Source organism: Elephas maximus, chromosome 7 (assembly GCF_024166365.1).
Source record: "Elephas maximus indicus isolate mEleMax1 chromosome 7, mEleMax1 primary haplotype, whole genome shotgun sequence".
NCBI lineage: Eukaryota > Metazoa > Chordata > Mammalia > Proboscidea > Elephantidae > Elephas > Elephas maximus.
In genome coordinates this window covers 33,346,108-33,370,308 of record NC_064825.1, presented here as the reverse complement: position 1 = coordinate 33,370,308, position 24,201 = coordinate 33,346,108, and the positions used below count along the sequence as shown (strand labels likewise).

The window sequence follows — 24,201 nt, the reverse complement described above, 5'->3', positions numbered from 1 at the left end:
GAAACATAACTATAAAGTGACAGAGCTGAGACTTGAACCCAGAGGCTTTGGCTCCAGAGCCTAACAGCACTCATGTTACACCATTTCCTCATGGAGGAGAGTCACATAACCCAGACAGAGTGTGGGAGGCAGAGAGGAAAAAGGTCACACTGAACTTCTAGGAGGAAAGAGTTGGGCACAGACAGTTTTCAGACACTGATTTAATTTTGTGGAACAAACTATTTGTGGGACTTTGGGCACGACTTTAATAGGCCTCAGTTTTCTCATCTGTAAAATAAGGAGAGTGGCAACATGCCCTCCAAGGTGTCAACATTCTGAGATTCCATAAAATAATGCTGGGGTCAGCAAACTTTTTCTGTAAAGGATCAGAGAGTAAATATTTTAGGGTTTGCAGGCCACATGGTCTCTGTCTCACTCCCACAAACTCAACTCTGCCTTTGTAGCACAAAAGCAGACAAAGGCAATACACAGACAAATGAGCAAGGCTGTTAGCTGCTGCAGTGAAACTTTCATTTACAAAACTTCAATTAATAGGCAGCAGGTTAGTTGTGGCAGGTGGGCTATGATTAGCTGACCTCTTAGCTAATCTGTTGTTGTTAGGTAACCTGGAGTCCACTTTGACTCTTAGCAACCCCAGGTGGCAATGGGTTTACTGCTGTCATCTTTACAGAGGACGACTGCCAGGTCTTTCTCCTGCAGAGCCACTAAAAAAATGGGTTCAAACTGCCCCCCTTTGGGTTAGCAGCCTAGTGCTTAACCATTTGTGCCAGCAGGGCTGCTTTATCTAATCTAATTGATACTAAATTCTGTTTGTAAAAGTTCAGAACCTTCTTTTTAAAGGGTCAGATATATTCTAGGCTTGCAGGCTATAAGGCTTCTATCACTGTAACGCAAAAGCAGCCACAGGGAATTCATAAATGAATGGGCAAGAAAGTGTGCCAATAAAACTGTACTTACAAAAACAGGCCTGTAAGTTTGCTAACCCGTAGGTTAAAAGAATATGTGGGTTAAATGACACTTAAATGTATAATTACCTTATTGAAGCTGACTTACTCTGAATTAAACTCACATTTGGGGGGACAGTTAAAAACGGATACCCTTAGAATCCAAAAGAGCTGAATTTGAATGCTGAGATTCACCACTCACTAAGTGATATGGCCTGGGGTAAGTTACTGTAGGCTGCTCATTTGTACATCTTGCTTGTTTTTGATGTTTCAAGACGTTTTGAAGCCCATCTACCCACCTCTGGGTAAGAATACACCCACCAGAGGGAATTCGGTTCATCGTTCCTCAAGTCTCTGCTAAAAGCCCCAACTCAGGACTAGGAACACTGAAATAAAGGCCTATGACATTGAGCTATAATGTCAAGGTATGCTGGGTGAAAATGTTCATGAAAATTATTTCTATTATGTTGAACCATGTAAAATTACATTTTTGTTGATCAAAACAGTCAAATATCGGTTACCTCATATGGTTGGTTCCAAACTAAACATCTTAGAGTTGAAGTGTTTCTCATTGGCACTGGATCTTCACTTCTCCCATCACATGCTGCTAAGACCTCTCTCCTGCTTATTTAGAAAGCAGTCTGACAGTGTTTTTAGAGTTCTTAAAACCTACCTCATATAAATCATCACATATATATAAAAAAAAATAAACCCCCAAAAATGCTATATATGGGAAGATGTTCACTATAGAAAAACAGAAAAGTTAAAAAACAAGAACAAAGAATATCCTAAATGTCCAAAGACAGGATTGAATAAATAAATTACATTAATATGATGGAATATTATATAACATTTTAAATGATAAATATGAGTTTCAAAGAAGAGAGGTTGGCAAATCGAGTCTGAGCAAGGCACCCCATTTTGTTAATACAGTTTTACTGCAGCACAGCTACGCCCATGTTTACATACTTCTAGGGCTGCTTTCACACTACAAGAGAAGAGGTAAGTAGTTGTGATAGAAGAGTAAGAACCACAAAGCCTAAAATATTTCCTATCCAGCCCTTTAAGAAAAAGTTTTCTCACCCAGGCTACAGCACAATAAAAGGAAAAAACCTGTAACAGGGTTACAAGGAAAACTACAAAATACTACTTACTTTGTATGCAAATTTATAACATTTTTATGAAATACAATTTTTTTTTAATGAAAATAAAAAATGAAATGGAAATCTGGATGGATTTTTTGGGGGGGTTACTTATAAAATAAGGATTGTTATTTAACTTCATGACATTAACTTTTTAAATAAACTTATTTGCTAAGAATGAGACTTACACTACAGAGTCCTGTAAGAGGGACTGATCTATAAGGGACAGTGCAGGTGCTGCTAGAGTCTGTTAATTTTGGTCACTCTGGGATCATGATAACTACCTCCTTAAAAAATCATTATTTAAATAACATGTTTTGTATTTTGCAAAGCTCTTTCATTTATTTGTCAAATATATTCTAATCACATAGTAGTTCCCATGCATTGTGCAAGGCGCTAGCCATGCAGGCACACAAGTGTTAATGTGGCCACAGCCTTTAAAAAATTAGAATTCAATGAAATAAATGTGTAAATAACTCATTGCAACGTGGTTCAGCAAGCTAGCCATACTTGGAGAAGCCAAGAAAACTTCCCCATCGAAGCAGAAATCTGTATCACAGCTGAACTGACTTTCCCAACGAGTTAGGGGCATTCTAGTTAGAAAAAAATGGGCCCCATGTTTCTCCTCAGCATGGTTTTGCTTACTCAGTCGGCACAACTTAGTCATAGTTACAAGCATGATGCCTAACTCTAAGTGAACTTCCCCTCTAAGGGGGTGGATGACCTGTTATTTTCAGTGGACAAGGAAAAATATCACTGGAACATAACTGATTTCCCCACAGTTCTTTGTCATGCATATTTGTTCACGGATTCTATATTCACTGTCGATATGATAGAATCAGGACCTTCCACTTACCTATCACTCTAAACTTAAAAACATTTACGAGTTAACCATAAATTAAGCTTAGAGGTTCAAAAGAACATAGAGGTAATACGTCCTGAGGGGAGGGAAAGAAAAAGAAGCCTAAAGGAGGCAGTGATGGTTGTTGATCGCACTGAGGTGACCCTATATGACAGAGAGGAACTGCCCCATAGGGTTTCCTGGGTTAAAATCTTTATGGGAGCAGATCACAAGGTCTTTTCTCTCAAGGGGCAGCTGGTAGGTTCAAATCACCAATCTTTTGGTTAACAGCCAAGTGCTTAACCACCATCAGGGCTCCGTAAAGGAGGTAGCAGTACTTGAATTTATAACCAGAGACTCCTAGAACCAAGCATTCTTTCCAATACCGCACACCACTTCCTAATATACTCTGCCTTCCTCACAAAGAACTAGAAAGGTAAGCATATAGGTCAATTGCTCAACAGTGTACTTAGGGGAGATACCCAAAAACTATGCAGGAAATGCTTAAACACCAATTTGCAAAGGGCTTCCACATATATTATTTGAGCCTCAAAATAACCCTTGGGGTAATAGGAATTATTCTTCCCATAAAGAAATGATGGCACTGCAAACTTAAATGGAAGAGAGAGGATTCAAATATGGGTTTATAGGTTACAAAGGTCATTGCTTATCCACCGTATCCTTTACAAGAAGCCCTGGTGGTGCCATTGGTTAATTGCTTGGCTGCTAACTAAAAGGTTGGTGGTTCCACCCACCCGGTGACTCCAAGTGAGAAAGACCTGATGATCAATCTGCTGCCATAAAGATTACAGCCCAGAAAACCCTACGGGGCAGTTCTACTCCGTCGCAAGGGGTGGATATAGTCGAAATCAACTCGATGGCACCACACAACAAATCCGGTAAAAAGATAAATTCAAGAAGATTAACTGACACTCATGAGTTGGTTCCAAATTGTCACCCAAGCCCTTTAAGGGCTGTCTAAAGTTTCTAGCAGCCCTAACAGCCATCATCCCACTGGTTAGAAACCTACCTTACCTTGGCTGTTTGAGTCTTTCCACCACTCTTGATAAGGGTGTTTTGTGTGTGTGTTTTCAGTGAACGTTTACAATTCAAGTCAGTTTCTCATACAAAATCTTACACACACATTATTATGTGACCCTAGTTGCTCTCCCTACCATGTGAGAGCACACTTCCTCTCCCTACCCTGTATTTCCTGTGTCCATTCAACCAGCTCTTATCGCCCTCTGCCTTCTCATTTCACTTCCATACAGGAGCTGCCCATGTAGTCTGTGTCTACTTGTTGCTAAGGGTTTTTGATGTAAAGTAAAAAGTAAAGAACATAGTCCCGAACTTGGAGTGCCTAGACTGAATCCCAACTCTACCACTTGCTGGCTGTGTGATCCTGAGCAAGTTATTTATCCTCTCTGTACTTTCAGTTTTCTCATCTACAAAATAGGAATGATGATTACAGTGCTTACCTCATAGGCTGTTTTACATATATCAACCCATTTAATTTTACAACAACCTATCAGGCTGTTCTTTCAGCAAGAAAATAAGCATCATGAGAAGAGGAATTTTTGTCTACTCAGTGCCTAGGAAAGTGTCTGGCACTAGGAAGGAATCCATTATTGAATGAGTGAATAAAATGAATGAATAATAATTAACACAGGAGGCCATAATCCCCTATAAGAGAGAAAGAACTACAAATGCCAAGTCCTGTTCCACTGATAAAAGAAATTGAGAAAACATAAAAACTTTATACTCAGTACAAGTGTGGTGCCACCAAGACATTGTTATTCATGTTAGGTATTGTTCAGTTGATTCTGACTCATATAAACCCCATGGGACAGAGTAGAGGTTTTCTAGGTTGTAATCTTTACAGAAGCAGACCACCAGGTCTTTCATGGAGCCAAGACATTACAGAAACCCAAATTCTCTCCTGAATCATATATTACTTCAGAAATGTCAATTTTCCTATCCAAATGTCATTTTCCCTATCTGTAAATTTCTCTAGAAGTTCCAAAAGTTCTCTTCAAGCTTCCTAGTTCTATATTTCCTTACATCTGTGCTTTTCTTACTTAATATCTATAAAGCCAAATGAAAAAGTCTTAATTCAGACACACTCCTTATTTATACACTTAGGATAATCTTAAAAATCTACAATCTTGTTTTAGCTCAAGCCCTATAAATGTACTAAGGAAGCTATCAATTTATCATTTCTGACACATGAAATTATTTTCTGTTTCAAAAATTTATTTTGAATTATTCTATAGTTTTCACCATTTTAAATAATTTGGTTTTACGTAGAACCTGAAATTATCTTATAAGAGGTAGGGCAGGGCTATAATACCATTGTGCAAGACAGCTATAACTTCATAAAAAAGAGGCGTTTACCAGTCCAGAAGCCAAGTACTCGCTACATTGACTTGAGAGGATCATACACTGTGTCTCACTTACTTTTCTGGTTTAAATATCCTCAGAGTATCTGCCTTTATTCTTGCTACCGTGAGAAACATTTGCTATGTGATTTGGACATTATCACCAAGTAGGCTGAAGTTTTGGCTATACTAAGTTCAGCTGCTAACCAAAAGGTTAGCAGTTTGAATCCACCGGACACTCCTTGGAAATTCTATGGAGCAGTTCTACTCTCTCCTATAGGATCCCTATGAGTAGGAATCAACTCAATGGCAACAGGCTATCCAGTTTAAAATGTAGTCAAAAAAATTATTCCAAGAGTTTTCATTTATGTAAACACCAGTCTCTAAAGACTGTCTTGCACAGATGGTATAATTTAAGTTTCCATTCAGGTATGCCAATTTTTATTGCAACAAATAGATAATTTCATAAAATTTGAGGAACTGACAAAGCCTAGTACTTAAGTTTAGAAAACTACTGGGATTAAATTACTACTGGCATGCTATTTCAAAGTTACCATAAGTTGCCAGACATTCTCAAAATTCCCATTCTTCAATTTCTGATTCATTTTATCAACTATTTAATTATACCTACCTAGTTTTTTTTTTTTTTAGTTTTTTAGTACCAGTTACAAAAGAGAATTGGTTGGGATAACCTCTTAAGTTATTTTTCCTGGATCTCTCTCTTTTTGCTCTGAGGGGAGATAAAATCAATTAAACCTTGTGTGGTAGTCTCTCTGATTAATAAAATATTTAGCGCATATTTGAATATCAGTTCCATTTAACACACTGGCTAAGATAGATGCAGTTTAATAAAAACGACTTTGGCCTTTAAAATCCCAGTTCTGCCACTTATTTATGTACTCTTGAGCAGGTCATTAACTAATGAGTCTCAATTTCTCCCCTGAAAATAGGAATGATACCTGCTTCACTGGATTGCTATGAAGGATAAAGATGATACTGAAGTTTGCAGAGTTTTTAAGTTACAAAACCTTAAACAAGTAAATGATATAGACATTACCATCAGTTACCATAGGGGATACAAAGCTATTTGAGACTTCATCCACATCTTCAAAGAACTTACACTCTAACACTCAACTGTGCTAAACTCAACTGTGCAGGTGACACTGAGCCCTATTCTGCCAACTAGTGCTCCCCAAAACGGTATGAAAAGATGATTCATTGGAACATTGGAAAGAAAATAGTATAATTTCTATTTCTATTTGCAATAGAAAATCAACTTCCATTATTAATATAGAAATCATTGCTCATGTCCCCACTCAGTTCAAATGTCAGCTGGTCTCTTGTTGTGTACAGTGGGCTAAGAAGCTGAGATGGTGAAACCTCATTACAGCTTATTCCCTTTTCCATGTGCCTGTTTAAACTAATGCATTTAATCTGAATTAAGCTAACTCTCACTGAATGAAAATGTGGCTTAAAATAATCCCTGCAAAAAAGCCAGGACTTGGCAGATAATGATGATGCAAACATACGGAAATGACAAAGTTTACACTTTCCCTATTCCTAGCCTGAGCTCAGTCAGCTATGCTAAGAAGTAAAGTTTTTTAAAACATGTTTTGCAATATCTCCATCACTGTGATACTCATTTTTCAAACTTACTCACCAATAAGGCAAAAGTTTTGGTTAAAACTTGTCTATGCAATTGTCCCTTCCCTGATGCTAGTTATTTTTCTAAATTCTTGTAAAGCTGTGGCACTTTCACACTTTCAACAAAATGGGCCAAAACCTACTGAAATTCTTTATTTAAAAGATTTTAAAACATGTTAGAAAATCCTATTTTCAACGTTGAAAATTTACAAGGGTGAAAATCACGTATTGGTAACAGACTGTTACACTGCTTTTAACAACAAAATCATGTGATAATGAAGTATTTTTATTTTGTTTTCAAATGATACCATGACATGAATTTTGATAAGACATGTTTTTGTACCATTAATAAATGCATTATTATTCATTGACTCATTTAATTTTACTTCACATGTTTTATAATGAGCACATTAGTATAATAGGGCATGTATATAATTTTAAAAATGTACATATATATTGTGGCATACAGAATGAAAAAATTTGTAAAACTAAATTCTAATTCATCAAGATGATTTCAACATTACAAGAAAAAGTACCTTGCGTAAAGCTGAATAGCCAAGGATGAACTATATATCTGGAGACATTATACTACAGCAATATAGAAAAACAAAAAATGTTTATTAAATTTTTTGCCTTTTTTTTTTTTTTTTTTACTATAGATAACTACATAAAGTACACATTAACCACCTCCATTTGTTGTCAGATCTGGAGTGTAAGTAAAAGTGCTTATATGGCAACAAAATGTAACAGTGCAAATTTTACTAAACTGATATTTTGCCAAACCCTCCCCAGAGAATCACCTATTTCCTTAGAGAGATAAACCTACCTATGTCAGTTCCAAGGATTAGTTCTAGTCTTCTGCCTACTAACTAAACTGAAGCTTTTCTTTAAGAAGTTGAATTTTAATGAATTGCAAAACTGCCAGGAACCTGTTACAGCGGTTGCAATGAAATAGCTTTCAGCATTTATTGAAAGAATTTGTAGCTAGATTTACAAATGAAAATGCAGGGGCAAAAATTTACTTATTCCCAGTGCTTAAAAGCAATTTAAACCAAAACATACGTTCTAATGTTAGTTAGGAAAACAGAAATTTATCACTCAGCAAAGTGGTCCAAGTCCCTTAGCTCGTTCCGTATTTACTTACTCATTACCTACTCTTAAGTTGTGGGATTTGAAGAAATCTTAGGGTTCATCTACAGTAAACTTTAGCTTTTGAGTTCCTAACTGTACCTAAAAGAGATGGGGCATAACCTTCCTCATTCCAGGCTAGTTCAAATCATTGGTTCTCCAGGCTTTGGGGAACCCCTGCAGTCGTGAAATACTACTTCCCTTGATGGACAGCTAATTCAGTTTTCAGTAGTTTTAAAAGTTACACCAGTACTTTTTTTTTGAACTTTGAGCCCGATCTTGGGCCTCTATAGACTCACACAAAAATTAAAACATAAATAAATACACAGAATAAATTTTAAAAGTCTAATTTGTTTTCTACTGTCACTCAACAAATATACCTGAGGACGGACTATAGGCTCTAAGGACACAAAGATCAAGGCCGTGATTTACTTACTGAAACAGATCAGTAAAACAACAATGACAGCACAATGACGTATTATTCCATTCTCTTTCATTTACAAATATTTATTGAGGTCCATTATTTGTCAGGTATTGTGCTATACATACAGCATCAAATGGTCAATACAAATATGACCTCAACCCTCATGGAGTTTAACAAAATAACTTCAATAAAGGGAATTTCAGTTACGTGTTAAAAATATTCTCATACACACTTGTTGCTTTGATAGTATTTTACCTCCTGAAAATATACAACTCTTTTAGAACTCTGGAGGCAGGTGACTAGATAATATTTTTAGGGCAGAGAACCAAAAATGTAAGTATAGCAGCATTCCTGATTTGTGCTCACAGAACCCTATAAAATTAATTTTCTGTAACCTGGCATATCTGTGAAAAGACAAGAGAAGTGTGGTTCTTTTTGCAAGGACCTACGATGTTCTATATGCACTAGGTGCTGAGAGTATACAGGGAGAGGCACGGACTTTGAGTCCAAAGGATGAAGACATGCTATTAAATAATCTCACAACAACAGAATAAGTAAAGATGTCTGCAAATTTTAATGAGAACCAAGATAATGGCATTTCCTCCTCTAACATAGAGTGCTGGGGAGGGCTTCACATAGGAGGTGGGGTCAAGGTAGGTCCTGAGTGATGAATTTACTGATTCCAGAGGTGGGTGTGGCTGTACTATTACATTTATCTTTGCGAGCTACAATACGTCCAGAATAGCATACCACAACTTTTCAGATGGTGTAACAAGTCTCCTGAACCCATAAAGCAACAACTGCAGACTGCTCTCTAGCAAAGGAAACCCTAGAGGCGTAGCGGTTAAATGCTATGACTGCTAACCAAAAGGCTGGCATCTCGAATCCACCAGGCGCTCCTTGGAAACCCTGTGGGGCAGTTCTACTCTGTCCTTTAGGGTTGCTATGAGTCAGAATTGACTCGATAGCAACGGGTTTGATTTGGTTTTTGGGTCTCCAGCAAAAGGTTCCTCCACTCGAGCCTGGATGCAGGAGAAAAGTCCACCCAGATAATACAGGCTAGGTGTAGCCTCACATTTTTGGCTTACCAAAACTGGTATTGTTATTAGTTCCTTAAGAGTTGATTCCAACTCATGGAGACCCCATGGGAGCACAGCAGAAGTGGTGTTAGGAGGAAATCAACCCACTGTTTAGCAGACAGCTAAAAGACAGCAATCAATTTGAATAATAGTGTAATTAAGAGAGGTCAATTTGCCCAGGGTGCTTAATTCAAAGTTTACAAAGCTTTCAATTTTTGGAACTATCAAGGAAAGGAAAAGGTAAATTTTCTCTTGAATGAAAGACTTTGGCTTAGAAAATAAAGTGCCTTGGAAGGCTTAGGTAAGGGAACCGAAGTTTCACGCCAGTAATTCTCTTAAGATGTCAGCAGCAGCCAATGCAGTACATATTCTATCTAGTCCATTAAACTAACATTCATGACACATACAGACTGGAAATCACCAGAAAGATCTACTCAGATGTGACCCTAAATGCCACAAATTCTTTGTGAAATGAATTTTCTTTTCCTCTTTAGTTCCAAGGAAGACCTTAAGCTTGAAGGGCTAACCCTAGTTTTTTTTTTTTTTCAATTAGAAGCCCTGCAAATTTTAGCAGAATGCCTCATCTGTCTGAGACTTATCTTCCCTATCTGTAAAATGGAATTAGCAATATGTATAGGATTTTAGTAAAACAAAGTACATCAAGTTCTTAGCACAAAGCTTGGCACCTACTCAAAAAGAAAAAGAAAAGTAGCCATTCCTTCTTTATGGCCAGGGGTATTGTAGGCCTGTTACCTTCAGAAGAATAATACCCTTCGGCAATCAGGCTCATATCAGAGAGTCTTTGAACGTGTCTTCCATAAGACCATCCTTCCACCAATAACTTACATTTGTGCATCTCAAGCTATTTTCTCCCTACCATACATTCTGGGGTTCCTCTAGGTAATAAGAGAAAGAGAAGGCACTCAGGAAGGGACAGTTTATCTTACACTATAAATACAACAAAACACAAAAAACTCAAATGCTAACTAATTCTGAAAAATCATTTCAGTGCAAGAGTATTCAAAAGAGAAAACATTTAACATGTTGCATATTGTTCCTTTTAGCCACTTAAGACTTCATTTCTTCCAGATATACATATTTTTTTTTCTTTTTCCTGCGTAGTCTCTGTTTGTTCACATCCAAAATGGTGATTACTGCTTTTCAAGGAAATGTTCAGAAGGGCAGCTACCTTGGAGGTAGGTCACAGGGCTCCTGTGCAGTTTACCTGTAAATAAAGACTGCAGAAGAGACTGTAGCAGCTACAGGCCTCCGCTAGCTGCTAGAGGTTGGTTGGTTGCTGCATGTTGCTGGGCCTCTTAGCCACAAAGTCTGTTCTTGGCTGTAGTTTTAAAAGAGTCCCTCAATAGATGCTCTATTTAACAACTACAAGACAATAAAAATTAGGGTTACAAGCCAGTAAGGATCATATTGTCTCTTAATCAGTAACGTTCAATCGTATTAAATTCTTGTCAGCAAAAAAAAAGCCAGCATTGATTTGAGAAGCTGGTATTTTTTTAACGCTATTTAAGACATTCATAAAAAGCTGCCATTCTCAAGCTGAATGCTTAAGCAACATGTATTACACACGCAGCCAACATGCTTACAAAGCACATGCAGATATCCTGGAAATTAACTTCTACTGTATAAACCTAAAATTATTTTGAAATGCATTCAATAACCAGGCTAAACTCCAGTAACCTGAATACATTACCATGTGCATCTCACAAATTCCAAATGTCGGCTTAGTGCTCCTTAGATCCCTATTTTCCGGAACTAGGCTATTTATCCCATATATAGAACAAGTACTAGGGTTTATCTTTTCTACTGGCTGGGGTATCTCCCTAATTACGATGAAGAGTGAAGAGGTTTAGGACAAAATTTCATAAACTACATTCTGAGATTACCTTTACTTTTTTGTAGGAAAAAATGAACTTACTTCGGGAAAAAGTTTCCTATCACACCTCCCTCCCAAGATATTCATCACAAAACACAATATAGATTCTGAGAAGTCCTGAAATAAAGAAAACTATTTAACATGACTTATTCAACCAGTGGAGCCCTGGTGGCACAGTGGTTAAGAGCTTGGTTGCCAACCAAAAGCAGACAGCCACATCTTTCTCCCCTCAAAGCAACTGGTGGTTTCAAACCGCTGACCTTCTGGTTAGCAGCCGAGCCCTTAACCACTATACCACATAAAGCAATCTGTAAATGATGTTTTGAGTTGTTTATTTTTGATACTTGGAACAATCTCTAAAATTTAACAAAGTCACACAACTGATAAGCAATTCCTACCTGGAAGTTGTGTGGACCACTACTGGTCCATTAAACAATTTAGAAAATGCTGATACAGGATGAGACTATGCTGCTTTCACTTGTCCCCAGTTCCCTTTTTTCATATCTCACTCCTAATGTTTAAGAGATAAGTGAAGGATAAAGGAAAGGGGGAAGAGCGCTATGTAAAAATGCAAGGGAGGGTAAGTATCTACCAACTAAGCTATCATTTTTCCGTCATACTTTAGGTATCTACTTTTATGGATTCAAACAGAGCAATGATCTAAACTTCTTTCTATTCCAAAAGTCTGAGGAGAATTTTAAGAGTGAAAAAGATCCTCTTCTTCCCAGTCAACGTTCTATGCTCTGAATAGGGGACAATTTTAAAAAGACGGGTGATGTCACACAGGGATGAGTGACAGGTATGTCCATTTCTCTACAACAGTCATCTTCTCTACTGGAAGTCAGATCTAAAATGTTAGCACCTCAAATGACTCTCTCTCAAGGGAGTCTTCTTAAAAAAAGAGTAAGCAACCTGTGGCAGCACAGTTACTTCAAGGGTGTGAACTGAATTTGAGCCAATCATCGCTTAACCAGGTCTTTACCTCTTTGGGTGCAGGTGTATTTATAGTGCAACTATCACACTTGAAGAGCTAATTTGATGTGTACAGAGCATACTAAAGTGAAAAATTATTCACATAAAATAGTACAGGCAGGTAATAAGTAGCAGATAAGCAGGCTCAAGCAAGAAACTTACACAAAAGGTATTTAAAAAAAATCTCTTTAGTCCCCCTCTTTTTGCTGCATAACTAAACATTAATTTGCACAAGCCACCAGGAAAAAAAAAAAAAAAAGCCTTGCTTATAGAAGGAAGGTTAAAAATATTTCAATGGAGCTCACCCAGTTTGTTCCTCAGATGTGGCAAATCATAAATCCCCACAGTTCCCAGCTGCATGAACAACTGACTGATAAAATCAGTGACATCCTAAGAAAAGTTCATAATGGTAAACTGAGTCCTTATGTTGACATAAGCATCACCATGAAAACAACATACAATAGCCATGCATTAAATGTCCAACTTCTGATAAAACAAAACAAAAAAAACCCACTGCCATCCAGTCGATTCCGACTCATAGCGACCCTAGTCTGATACTTCCCTTCAGTTGAAGCACTCCTAAAAGTAAAGCCCAAGATATTAAAGACAAAATCCTGATTTTGATGTACGGAATCTTTACATATATAAAAAAGGAAACCTATCCCAGTCACAAGTCTTCTAAAAGCCAAACTGTTACACCTTAAAAATGAACCCAGAAGGCACAGTAGAAAAACGACACAAGATTCTTAAATTCTTTGTCGTGGGAACATATGATTGACATTTCTGGCTGCTGTGACAAGCTTGAAATTTCCAAGTTATTAACACACAGAGCGAGTTGATAAATAGCCTGGAATGGATTTCCCAACACACTGTTCTTGTTTTGAGAAGCAATCTGCTTTAAAAACACCCATGGCAGTGTTTTTTAGTCACACTGATACTGATGGACCCCAAATAAAAGCTCAGAAGTCAATGAGGTCTGGCTGAGTGTCGCCAAATAAAATCTCACACGGAAACAAGTCCAGTTTCCCTGCTATGCATCTTTTTCTAGCCCTTGCATAGAATCTTCAAAATTAAATTTGAGTCGTTTCTTTTATGCTCCCTTTTCCAATAGGTTTCCTTTACTCCCTCAAAGAAAATAAAATGAGAAACAGCAAAAGGTTAGAAATTCTATTCAATTTGAAGGCATTATCTGGAGCTTTGTTTTACATGACTTTCTTCCTCTGGGCAATTTCATAAAAAAAAAAAACATAGAGTGTATTAAATGCTCAATTACTATCTGAAAAGTTGGCAGTTCTTACCCACCCAGAGGCACCTCAGAAGAAAGGCCTGGCAATCTGCTTCTGAAAGGTCCTGGTCCCTGTACTTGTGAATGTGAGCTTGTCTGGGGAACTTTTTTTTCCTTGCAGTTATTACCAGTTAGATTATTGAGCTCATGTTGCATCAGTGTGTCCTAATCCCTTCTGAATGATTTCTCAGAAAAGCAGAGAACTGATGAGGAGACAGGGTTCACACACAGCGGGAGACAGCATCTGTGGATCCATCAAAAAGTCAAGAAATTACTGAGGCTACCACAAGCCCAAGCGGGGAGGATCTTCCCAGAGTCCACAGAAAACAGGGCCCTGCCTAGGCCCTGAATTTGGCCTTCTAGCCTCCGGATTGTGAGAAAATAAATTTCTATTCTTTAAGCCACCCACTCTGTGGAATTTTGTCATGGCAACCCTAGGAAACTAAGACAAATCCAAATCATGAAAAATGTTTGTCTTTTTAAGTGAGCCTGAATAAAGAAAGCAAGTTCTCAGCGATAGGAACGTTCTCACAATTGGGTCAGAGGGAGAACGATGAGGAAGCTATGTCTGCCTTGTTGAACAGCATGATGTTCAAGTGCATCAGGAGGTAGCAGAGGACTGTGATGGAACGCCCATGCACATGTCAGCTGCTCAAGGAACTCCAGCAGAGCACTCAGAAACAATTCCGTGAAAGCGTATCTGAAGAGGGCAAAAGGAAGCAAGCCGGTAGCACCTGGTATGAGTCAATGGACAGATTCAGAAATCCAGCTGATTTGCAGAATAACAAAGTAGAGGTGGTACGCATACATGACAAAAACTTGCCAGATGAGCCTGTTAAGTAGACTATGTTGTCATTTAGAGAAGACATTTAAAACTGAATAGCAAACACTGCTTAAGTTTTGATGATTCCTTATTTTCAAAAATAAAACCCTTTAAAAGATACATTCTAACTCTGTAGGATATATCCTCCCTGTGCTTTACTCAAAATTCTCTCATTGAACAGGTTTGCGTTTTTCTTGAGATAAACACCCTACCCAGCATGATTTTCCCAAAACATTTGAGGAAATACCCTGATGCTTGTGGTAAAATTCAGCAAACTTTTTTGTTAACAAGCGTCACCAAAAGTGTTTGACTCTTCTATGATCTAAAGCTAACTCCATGCTACCATTTTCCTTTTAAAAAAAAAACAAAAAACTGCACTCCATCATTCTTTCAGTTGAACTTGCTAAAAGAACAAGATATTTTATCACTGCAAAGTATGTTTATCGGGAAGTAGAAGTTTCAAAACCAATTATCTTCTATATATTCTACTTTACTTACTGAAATTATGATCCTTATCACAAGGTCTAACTACTCACCAGTCAGACTGGTTGCCTGCTTGGTCTTTCAGCAGGAAAACAAAACATAGCTCTGATAATGGTTCTTTAAAGGATATGGATAAATGGACACTTTAAAGAATATACTGAAATCAGTGCTGTTAATCCTCACACACACACAAAAAAAAAAAAAACACACAAGAAGACCATTATAGTCAATGCTGTCTAGAAGTTTATGACTAGGTAAGGTTCCACACTACAAAAGCTGTATATATTGACTTCCCACTTATAGTTGAGAATACTTATACCCCTATTCCTGTAAAAAGTGGTTTTCTATTGATCGAATCTGAGGCTGGAAACTCTGGTGGCATAGTGGTTAAGTGCTACGGCTGCTAACCAAAAGATCTGCAGTTTGAATCCACCAAGCACTCATTGGAAACTCTATGGGGCAGTTCTGCTCTGTCCTACAGGGTCCTATAAGGTCACTCAATGGCAATGGGTTTGGTTTTTGGTTTCTTAAATATGAGGCTATGGCAAAATAACAAAGCTGCTTACGCTATGATTAAAAAAAAATAGAAGTGTTCTGATTCTTCATTCAGTTCCCAGCCCTTCCCTCTGTCCACACTAGCTCCAGACTCCTATTTAAACTGAGAACACAGACTTACGGGAAACATTAATGGAGTGCAACTGTCCTCGTCTACTTCTAATTATTACATCCCTAGTGATTAAACAGTGATTCTAGAAGTTACCCCACCAGTTTCCTCAATTCTAATCCAAATGATTAAAATTATTTACTCATCTATTTATGTTCTACTCCTCATCTCCCACTTCATTTATTCATCTTCCTTTTTCTCCAACTGAATTTTACTTCATCGATTCTTTTTCTTTTTTTTTAAGTAATATTTGACTAAGTGCCCATATGTGTCAAAACACTGTCCTGGACACTGGAGAGATAAGCATGACAGACCTGGTTTTGGTCATCCCTGATCACCCCATCTATAGTTATCTTCCTTTATGGCCTTTAGTAGCACTTTCTGCTTCTAACACTTACTCGTGATTTAGGAAATAATATTGGAATCATCATTCCCTGTCCTTGAGCATAGAGAATGTGACCCAGCAGGAGTTGGGCTCACAAGAGCTCACAAGGACACATCAATTGGGCCCTGAGATAAAGAGAATAATCTTGGAAAATATCTTCTAGGGAACCTTTCACATAAGCCAGAACACAAAAGACTTTCCGCTCTTATCTTTCTCTATTCACATATAGTAAATAGAAATTTTCTGGACCGATGAAGACCGTCCTGACTGTCCTTACTGGAACTTGTACCAATGATCCTTAAGAAAGACAATTCAAAATGCAGGATCACAGTTTCTAGCCAATCTGTGAAAAGGTGAAGCCTTCAATGGTTTTGCCCATTTTGTAGTGTTAATATATACTGATGACTCTGTAACTTTGTTTGGACTCAGGCGGACATGGCCGTGGCAGCATGCTTGTCTGTTTTCCTACTTCTATCTATTCTGTAATATTCTCTGGACTCGGGCAGACATGGCTGTGGCAGAATGCTTGTCCGTTTTCCCACTCTTGTAAATTCTGTAACGTTCCTTGAACTCCTGGGATGACATGGCTATGAAACGTGCTTGTCCGTTTTCTCATTCTTGCTTACTCTGTAATATTTCCTTGGACTTAGGTAGACATTAGCTCTGGCGGCATGCTTGTCCACTTCTCAACTTTTGTCTTCTGTCTTTTGGAATATATGCCGAATAAAACTTTCTTTTTGCTTTACTAAACTTTGTGATTTTTTTCCCCTACGACACTTGTTACCTGTTACCTCACAGACATACTTAGGATAAACCAAACCAAACCCACCACCACTGAGTCGATTCCAACTCAGTGACCCTACAGGACAAAGAACTGCCCTATAGTTTCCAAGGAGCGGCTGGATTTAACTGTTGATCTTTTGGTTAGCAGTCGATCTCTTAACAACTGGGCCATCAGGGCTACACCTATGTTATAGAAGGAAACTAAAGGCCAGCCTCCCAGAAGTACAAAGACATTTTTTTCTATAGGTCCCCTGAAAGCCTGGGCCCAGTTCTGCTTGAGAACCTTTGGTGACTGGAAGTCTTTACCACTATTGGTCAGTTCCCACCCCCTTTTCCATGTGGCATAAGGAGGGCAACCACCTTCTCTTTTTTTGTCTATTCCCTTAGCGAAATTTCTTTGGACCCTTTAAAGTTTCCTCCTGAGCTGGGTTCCAGACTCCTTCCCATACCATTCAGGTCACCCTCACTAGGGTGGCAGCTGCTCACCCATGCCTGTTATTTCCCTCCTTGTGGAGAATGCTTCACTAACATGCTTGGTTTCCCTTACTCTCTCTTACTCACTTCACCCTGTGAGGAGCAGGCTATCGTTTGATTGGTGAGTATGGGAGAGAAAATATTTTGAAGAGTTGGGCTGCCAGAAGAAAGCATGCATTCTGCTTTTCTCCGTGTTTTACAGGAATAGACTCTCTATAGACAGAGGCCTGAGGTGGCCACCACTGTCTGAGATTAGGTACTAAAGCCCAACTATTTCTGGGGTTTAGTATTAAGAAGTTCATTATTCTCCCCAAAACTTTTTCAAAGATCAGATGTGTTTATAATGAAGATGATATTTAGTTCTCTATTTTTTGGTCTATTTCTTAATTACAGCAGAGAGAAGGTGTTATTTTGTAGGACTCCCCCCCACCCCCCGCCATGCACAATGCCTAACAACCCTCATTTGCATTTTTTAGAGTGTATCAATGTTTTTCTTAAAATGGAACATGAGCTGTATCCATATATATATATATATATATATATAATTTCATGGACATTCACTTATTTTATGCCTTATATTTGTTTTAAAACAAACAGTATTAAGAGTTAAAAAAAAAAAAATGAACAGTATTGTGACAATTTGCTAGTGCCTAGTGCCTACTTACTGATTTTAAGGGAAAAAGAGAAGAAAAAGAAAATATAATGATGACAACAGGAATGGTGCACTAGGTCCATAGTAACAATTGTCTTCAATGTCTTTCCTTATGCACCAATTCTATAAGCAAGTAGTTCTCAGCCTGAAGGCAAAGAACCTTTGAAGGGCTCTGAAAGAGTAACTATAAAAGGTCTTCAAAGCAGACCAAGACTGACTACATCTACCACACATACACAATTTAAAAAATTCAGAGATAGTACTCTGATTTTCAAAACATACACAGTATCTAAGGATGATATTAAAAATATTAAAAAACAGGCCTAACATAGGCTTCAACTAAACAAACGAGTTGCTGGCATGGCATAAAGAATTTAGCTTTACCAAAACAAAGGTGGCCTTTGGCCTTGGTTCCTGAGAAATAACCCTTGGCGTAACTGGACTGCCTTGGTCTGGACTTCCAGGCCACACTTGAGGATTTGTGCTGGCGAGTGGGAGCTGGCCAGACCAGAAAAGACTCACCTTGGAGGCCAATATTAACTAGCCTCAGGAAGCAAGACTTAGTTTATCATGTGCAGGGCTGGACAATAAAAGGCTGGAACATGAAGGCTCTGGGAGCTTCCTGGTCAGCAAAGGGAGGGAGATGTGTCCTCTTTAAGGCACCGAAGTTTCAGTTGGAAACCCTCCCAGATCTCACTCAGGTGTCTCTTTTGTATGACTATCCTGATTTGTATCCTTTTGTTATAATAAATCTATAATCATTAGTACCCTCCATGAGTTCTGTGAGTCGTTCTAGTGAGTTATGGAACCCAAATGAAAAGGGGGAGCCAATAAGTGAAAGTGAGGACTCCTAACCTTGTGTCTGGCATCTGCCTATTCGGCAAGCTAAAGCACAGTAGCCTTTTAACCTGTGAGATCTGCACTACCCCCAGGTGGCAAAGGTCAGAATGTGTGCCCTGTGGGTAGTTAGTGTCAGAATGATTGAGAAAAGGGAAAGTGGGGACTGGATCAGTTTCCCCATATCTTGGGGGTTGGATTCACACTGATTGTTATCCACGAAGTTATCCACAAAACTGGCCATCAACAGCTGGCATGGACAGACTTATATCTACCAGCTGAATATCAGACCAGCCAATCCAGGTGAGGAGAGACAGCTTTTTTCTATCTCTTTTTGTGTGTATGTCATATTAAAGAGAAGTCCTCATGTTAAAAAGAAAAAAAAAAAAATTGTTGAGGGCTATTCTAAGATATATGACTGGCATACACTAACACCATATCCTGGTAACAGATCACAACAAATTTACAAGCTGGGCCTTCACTAGTGCTTTGCCTTTCGTGGTCTTTAACAGACTCATTCCCCCCACTTTCCCACAAATCCCTACAACTGGCCAACTGCTACCAGATGCTGCAAAGCCTGTAAATACTATTCCATGAAGTGGTCTCTTTGTTTATTCTCTACTTTATGTTTAATGAGAAACAGCTACTCTCAGCCTTGTGGATTCAATTTATTTGAACCACTTAATACTTGTAGGAAATGTTCCAACTATTATATCCCAGTGCGTCTGCAACTGGAAGCAGAATATAACATTGGAGTTCAATAGTTTTGTCCTAGTAAAAGAAGAAAACAAGCTGGACTGGCTTGGCTACACTAGTAATCAGCCCAAAGAATAACTCCTATACTCTATCTCTTTGTCTTACTTTGTTCAAGTAAGTTATTCACATTTACATATTTAGTACATTATACTACTTCAGTGAGTGAGTAACTTAGGCCAATTGCTCACAGCCAACAGGCAATGATAAACAGGACAGCATAATAACTCCAAGAAAACAAAAACCATATTCTCCATATCATTCCTACAGATTCAATAAAAGCCAAGTAGTTAAGGAAACATTTAGAAATAAGGGTTTATTTCATTGTAATAAATAAATTAAGAGTTTAGTCATACTTACCAAAATGTAATTTTAAGTACAAATGGACTGTACATATTCAAATACAGATAAAATTGCTTTTTTTAACCTAATGTCTACAAAATATGTGAAATCAAAAATTTAAATAAGGCGGTAAAAATACACCACCTAACTTCTCTTGGGAAAAATGGTGTAATTCTGGTTATGTTCTTAATCTGAAATTAAAATTCAGAGGGCCTCCTAATCCGAAGAGGCCTCAGACATGACATCACTGAAAACGTAAACGCATTTTCCACAAAACTGACCTTAAAAAAGGCAAACCACTTGTAGTCATTCAACACAATTTCAAAGCCTTGATTGTAAATGATGGTAAAATGGCCGGAATTGCCAAGGTCATCAAATGCTGTATCCAATTTCTGAAGGTGCACCACTACTTTTTTTTCTGGTGGTCCTAAGAAAAGAAAATGAGCAACAAAGGAAAATTAGGTACTTGGATTTCAATGGGGGTGAAAAAGCTCAATAACTTCCATTATTTGATTAAGCTGCTTTCCTTTCATGAAACTCAATTTAGGAGCCACAGACGTGAAGAAATCAGTCTCCATCTCATTGCCTTCATCTGTATAGTCTGAGAGGGGTCTCAAGCAAGCCTATAAAGTTAGGGCTCTGAAAGACGATGCTATGTAGCCCAAGAGGCAGTGAGATCCCCAAAAGTATAGCCCTCACCTTCCCAGAATATCCAAACACTGAAGGAAATGTTCTATATTCAGAGAAAGAGGAGAAAAAGGAGATGTTATAAGTCATTAGCAGATATGCAGAAGGGAGGGAGACAAAATGATGGCAAAAAAAGTGAAAATTTTGAAAATAATGGGTATGACAAAGAGATTAAAAAGACTAGCAATCAGATCATAAGGCAAACAAAATGTTTGGCCCAGGAAAAGACAGGAAATGATCTCTTCTGAGAAGAAATGGGGTACCTTTCTCCTTAATGGAGCCCTGCTGGCACAGTAGATAAGCATTCAGCTGCTAACCAAAAGGCTGGCAGTTCAAATCCACCAGCTGCTTCTTGGAAACCCAGCGGGGGCAGTTCTACTCTGTCCTATAGGGTCTGTATGAGTCAGAATCCACTTGATGGCAACAGGTTTGGGTTCTCTTGTTGTTGTTCTCCTTAATAGCTCTACAGTTCAGAATCTCCATCCTTCCAAAGTATGTAGCAGACTCGAGATTTCCATCCTATAAAACTAATTGGTGTGGATAGGAATTAAACTTTCAAGGTCCAGAAGATGGGGGCTCAGATCTGTGGGGGCTATTAATTGCTGTATTAGGGTCAAAGGAATGGTTCATAAACTAAAGCCTGCCTGAGAGGGGTTCTGCTGTGTCCCTCTGGAGGTTTCCATGCTTAAACAGTTTTTCTGCCTTTCAGATGAATGTTCTGAAATGAGGACTGAAACTGACAGGACCGTGCAAATCCTGATCTCCCTTCTGTCCCCCACCTACAGGCTCCACTTTATGGTTAAAATTCCCAGGATTACGAAATGACATACAGTCATCCAGGGTTAGACAGCTGAATAGGTCTATGTTAATAACAAATGAGTTGACAATCTTCATTCTGCTGACAAGGAAATTGTGGCTGAGAGCTTCTTTCATTTTGCGCAAGCCACTGGCCAGTTAAAGATGTGGGCAGAACAAGAAGGTGTCTCTTAGGCAGCTTGGTTACGTGCTTTTTTTCTCCCGCATTCACTAGATTCCTTGTCCTTGGTGTAACCCTGGGATCTGAGGGCATACGAAATATCCCAGTGTGTTCACACACCAGATTTTTATTGAGAGCCTTCCATGAGCTGGCATTGTACTTGGCTCTAGGCATTTCCAAATATAACTAATGAGTAAAGAGTTGCTTTAAAAAAAAAAAAAAAAGCCTTTCTATACCTCCCTGCAATGCAGGAAACAGTGCAGACTGCTACCACAAGCTTTTCTGGACTGGTAGCATCAACACACAACCAAACTAAAATCAGTGGGCATAAACCACAACCTAACAAAAGAAGTAAACTTTTCTTGCTATATCGGCTGGTGTCTCTGAGCTCATTTCTTTTCACCAGCACAATTAAAAAAAAAAAAAAAAAAAAAAAAAACCTGATTGCACGTCTTAACTCTCTTCCAAAGCAAAAACATAAAATAATAATAATTCTTGAGAAAAGAGTCGGGGCACCTGGCTAACCAAGAAAATGTGAAGTGAGAAGTTCTCAGCAGCTCAACTTTTACTTCGCGGCCCTGGCAGTGGAGAGGGCACCCTAAGGGGCCCCGAGCCCAGCCAAGATGTTCCAGCTTCTCCGCAGTGTCGGTCTCGAGCGGGGGCTCAGAGTGAGCGCTGCGGGGAGATGGGCTCAGGGGCGGAAAAGGGTTCCCAGAGGGGACCGCGCGGGACAGGCAGGGATCTGGGGAGAGCTAGTGGACGGCGGCGCTTACCCACAACCGAGCAGTTGATGTCGCGGTTGGAACTGACCGGGCCCACTTCCAAGACCCAGGTGCCCAGCAGGTCAGGGTAGGTGCAGTTGGCAGGTGTGTCGCAGAGCACCGTGGCCACGCTGGCGAGGTGCAGCAGGAGGGCGGCCAGCAGCGAGCGGGGCCAGGAACCCATGTTCGCGGCGGCCGGGACAGCTGCAGGACACCCGGCAGGACCCAGAGAGCTGAGGGCACAAAGTGAGGAGGTCCGGGCCGCGCGCGCCTTAAAATAGCCGGAGGGGCCGGAAACCCCGTGGGCCGGCGGGCGGGGTCTCTTGCGGCGGCGTGGGTGGGAGCCCCTGCGCCGCCCGCCTCCCAGGTGGAGGTTCAGAAAGGACGGCCGTCACCTAGCGGCTGCCTGACCCTAAACCTTGGGAGAAGTCAGGAACAGTTGGTACTGGCAAGGGGCGTCTCAAATTTTTTTCACGGTCAGGGCGTGACAACTTAAGAGCCACAAGCGGTCAGCACCCAGACTTTGCTTCTTGGCAAGTAACGCACAGAAGACCAGGAGGAAAAGAGGAAGAAAAATAGAGGGGGGTGGGGAAGGGAAGATGGGGAGACCTAACACGTGGGGACCTTTTACTTGCCTGTCTTCTCCCTCTTCCTCCTCCTCTTCTCAGGTCCAGTTGCCTCATTGCAGAGTCTGTTGATTTTTTTTTTCTCTCCTGAGAAATTGCACGTGGTATCCCCAGCCACCCTAGCTGTTTGAGAACTGCTCTTCGTCCGTTTTCCGAAACTTTCACTGCCTTTGTTTTGTTTCCGGTTAATACTTGCACACTGCACAGAGGAAGATTCAGTTGTGTAAATTTGCAGTTTTCGTATATTACTTGGGTTTCTTTTTTCCCTGCAAAATTTATAGGCTTTAGTTACACAAGAAAAAAAAAATTACAAAGCTCTCAGAGAGATTATGTTGCTCAACCCCTTCTCATTTTACAGGTGAAACGCAGGGGGCTCAGAGAGGGGAGGTAACTTGCATGGGTGAAGGGGCACTGATAGGAGAACGCTGGTCTTGAGATCCAGTTCCAGTGTACTAGTCTGATTGCCAGCAGTTATAGGTAGCACCGTTTCCAGGTGCCTCCTAGTTCGGTTTCAATATCACCTTTTCTGTGAAAGCTTCTCTGACTTTGGCTGTTGTTGGTAATCGGGGCTCCTTAGGGCGGCTATGAGTCGGAATCCACTCAACAGCAACGGATTTGTTTTGGTTTTCTCCCACAGCACTTCCTAAGTGCTAGGCCCTATGCAGGATCAAGGAGGCAGTGATGGACAAGATAGCCTCCCAGTGTTGTATACCTGGCCTCTTGGGAACATGCATTTTGCAGTCATCACACTAGTTACAAATAAGTATTTGTATGTCCACTGTTTCCAACAGGTTGCAAGCTTTGAAAGGGAGCAAGCACACATTACTCGCTTTTGCCTTCCTTGATTCTGTGTCTTAACAACACTCAGGAAGTGTGCTTGAGTGTTAAAATAAGTGCACTTAGTGCCCTTATCTAGGTTTCTGAGCCTGAAAGCCAATTTTGATTTGGCAAGGAGAGTTGCCATTGAAAGCACAGAATGGAAAATGTTCTTTAATGGAAGCACACAAACTGCAAAGGCAAGGGTGGGGCCAACACCCTACTTCCAGGTTTAATAGCCCTTCTTTATTTAGATTAAAAGCTGACATCATATAATTAAAATAACATACTGTTTAAAGAGACACACTGATGGAGTAACGTTGCTGTCCTGAGTCTCTGGAATAGTGTCATCAGTTGTTAAAACATTGAAACATTTACTAGAACATCAACATTGAAAAGTTGAACAGC

General features: G+C 39.4%; 1 protein-coding gene across 2 annotated transcripts in view; it reads right to left on the bottom strand.

Moving 5' to 3' along the window:
* The window catches only part of CTSC (cathepsin C), a 42,123-nt gene extending 19,337 nt beyond the window's left edge, over window positions 1-22,786 (bottom strand). The window contains exons 1-4 of one of the 2 annotated variants that reach the window (XM_049889585.1): window positions 22,364-22,786; window positions 20,209-20,354; window positions 12,752-12,836; window positions 5,848-10,963 (exon numbers count right to left, since the gene is read on the bottom strand). In XM_049889585.1, coding sequence (XP_049745542.1) covers window positions 10,953-10,963; window positions 12,752-12,836; window positions 20,209-20,354; window positions 22,364-22,535 — 414 coding nt within the window. In that variant the 5' untranslated portion in view covers window positions 22,536-22,786 and the 3' untranslated portion in view covers window positions 5,848-10,952. Of the gene's footprint in view, window positions 1-5,847; window positions 10,964-12,751; window positions 12,837-20,208; window positions 20,355-22,363 lie in introns of those variants that run through there. The other variant, XM_049889584.1, reaches the window with a different exon arrangement.
* Between the last annotated feature and the right edge of the window lie 1,415 nt (window positions 22,787-24,201).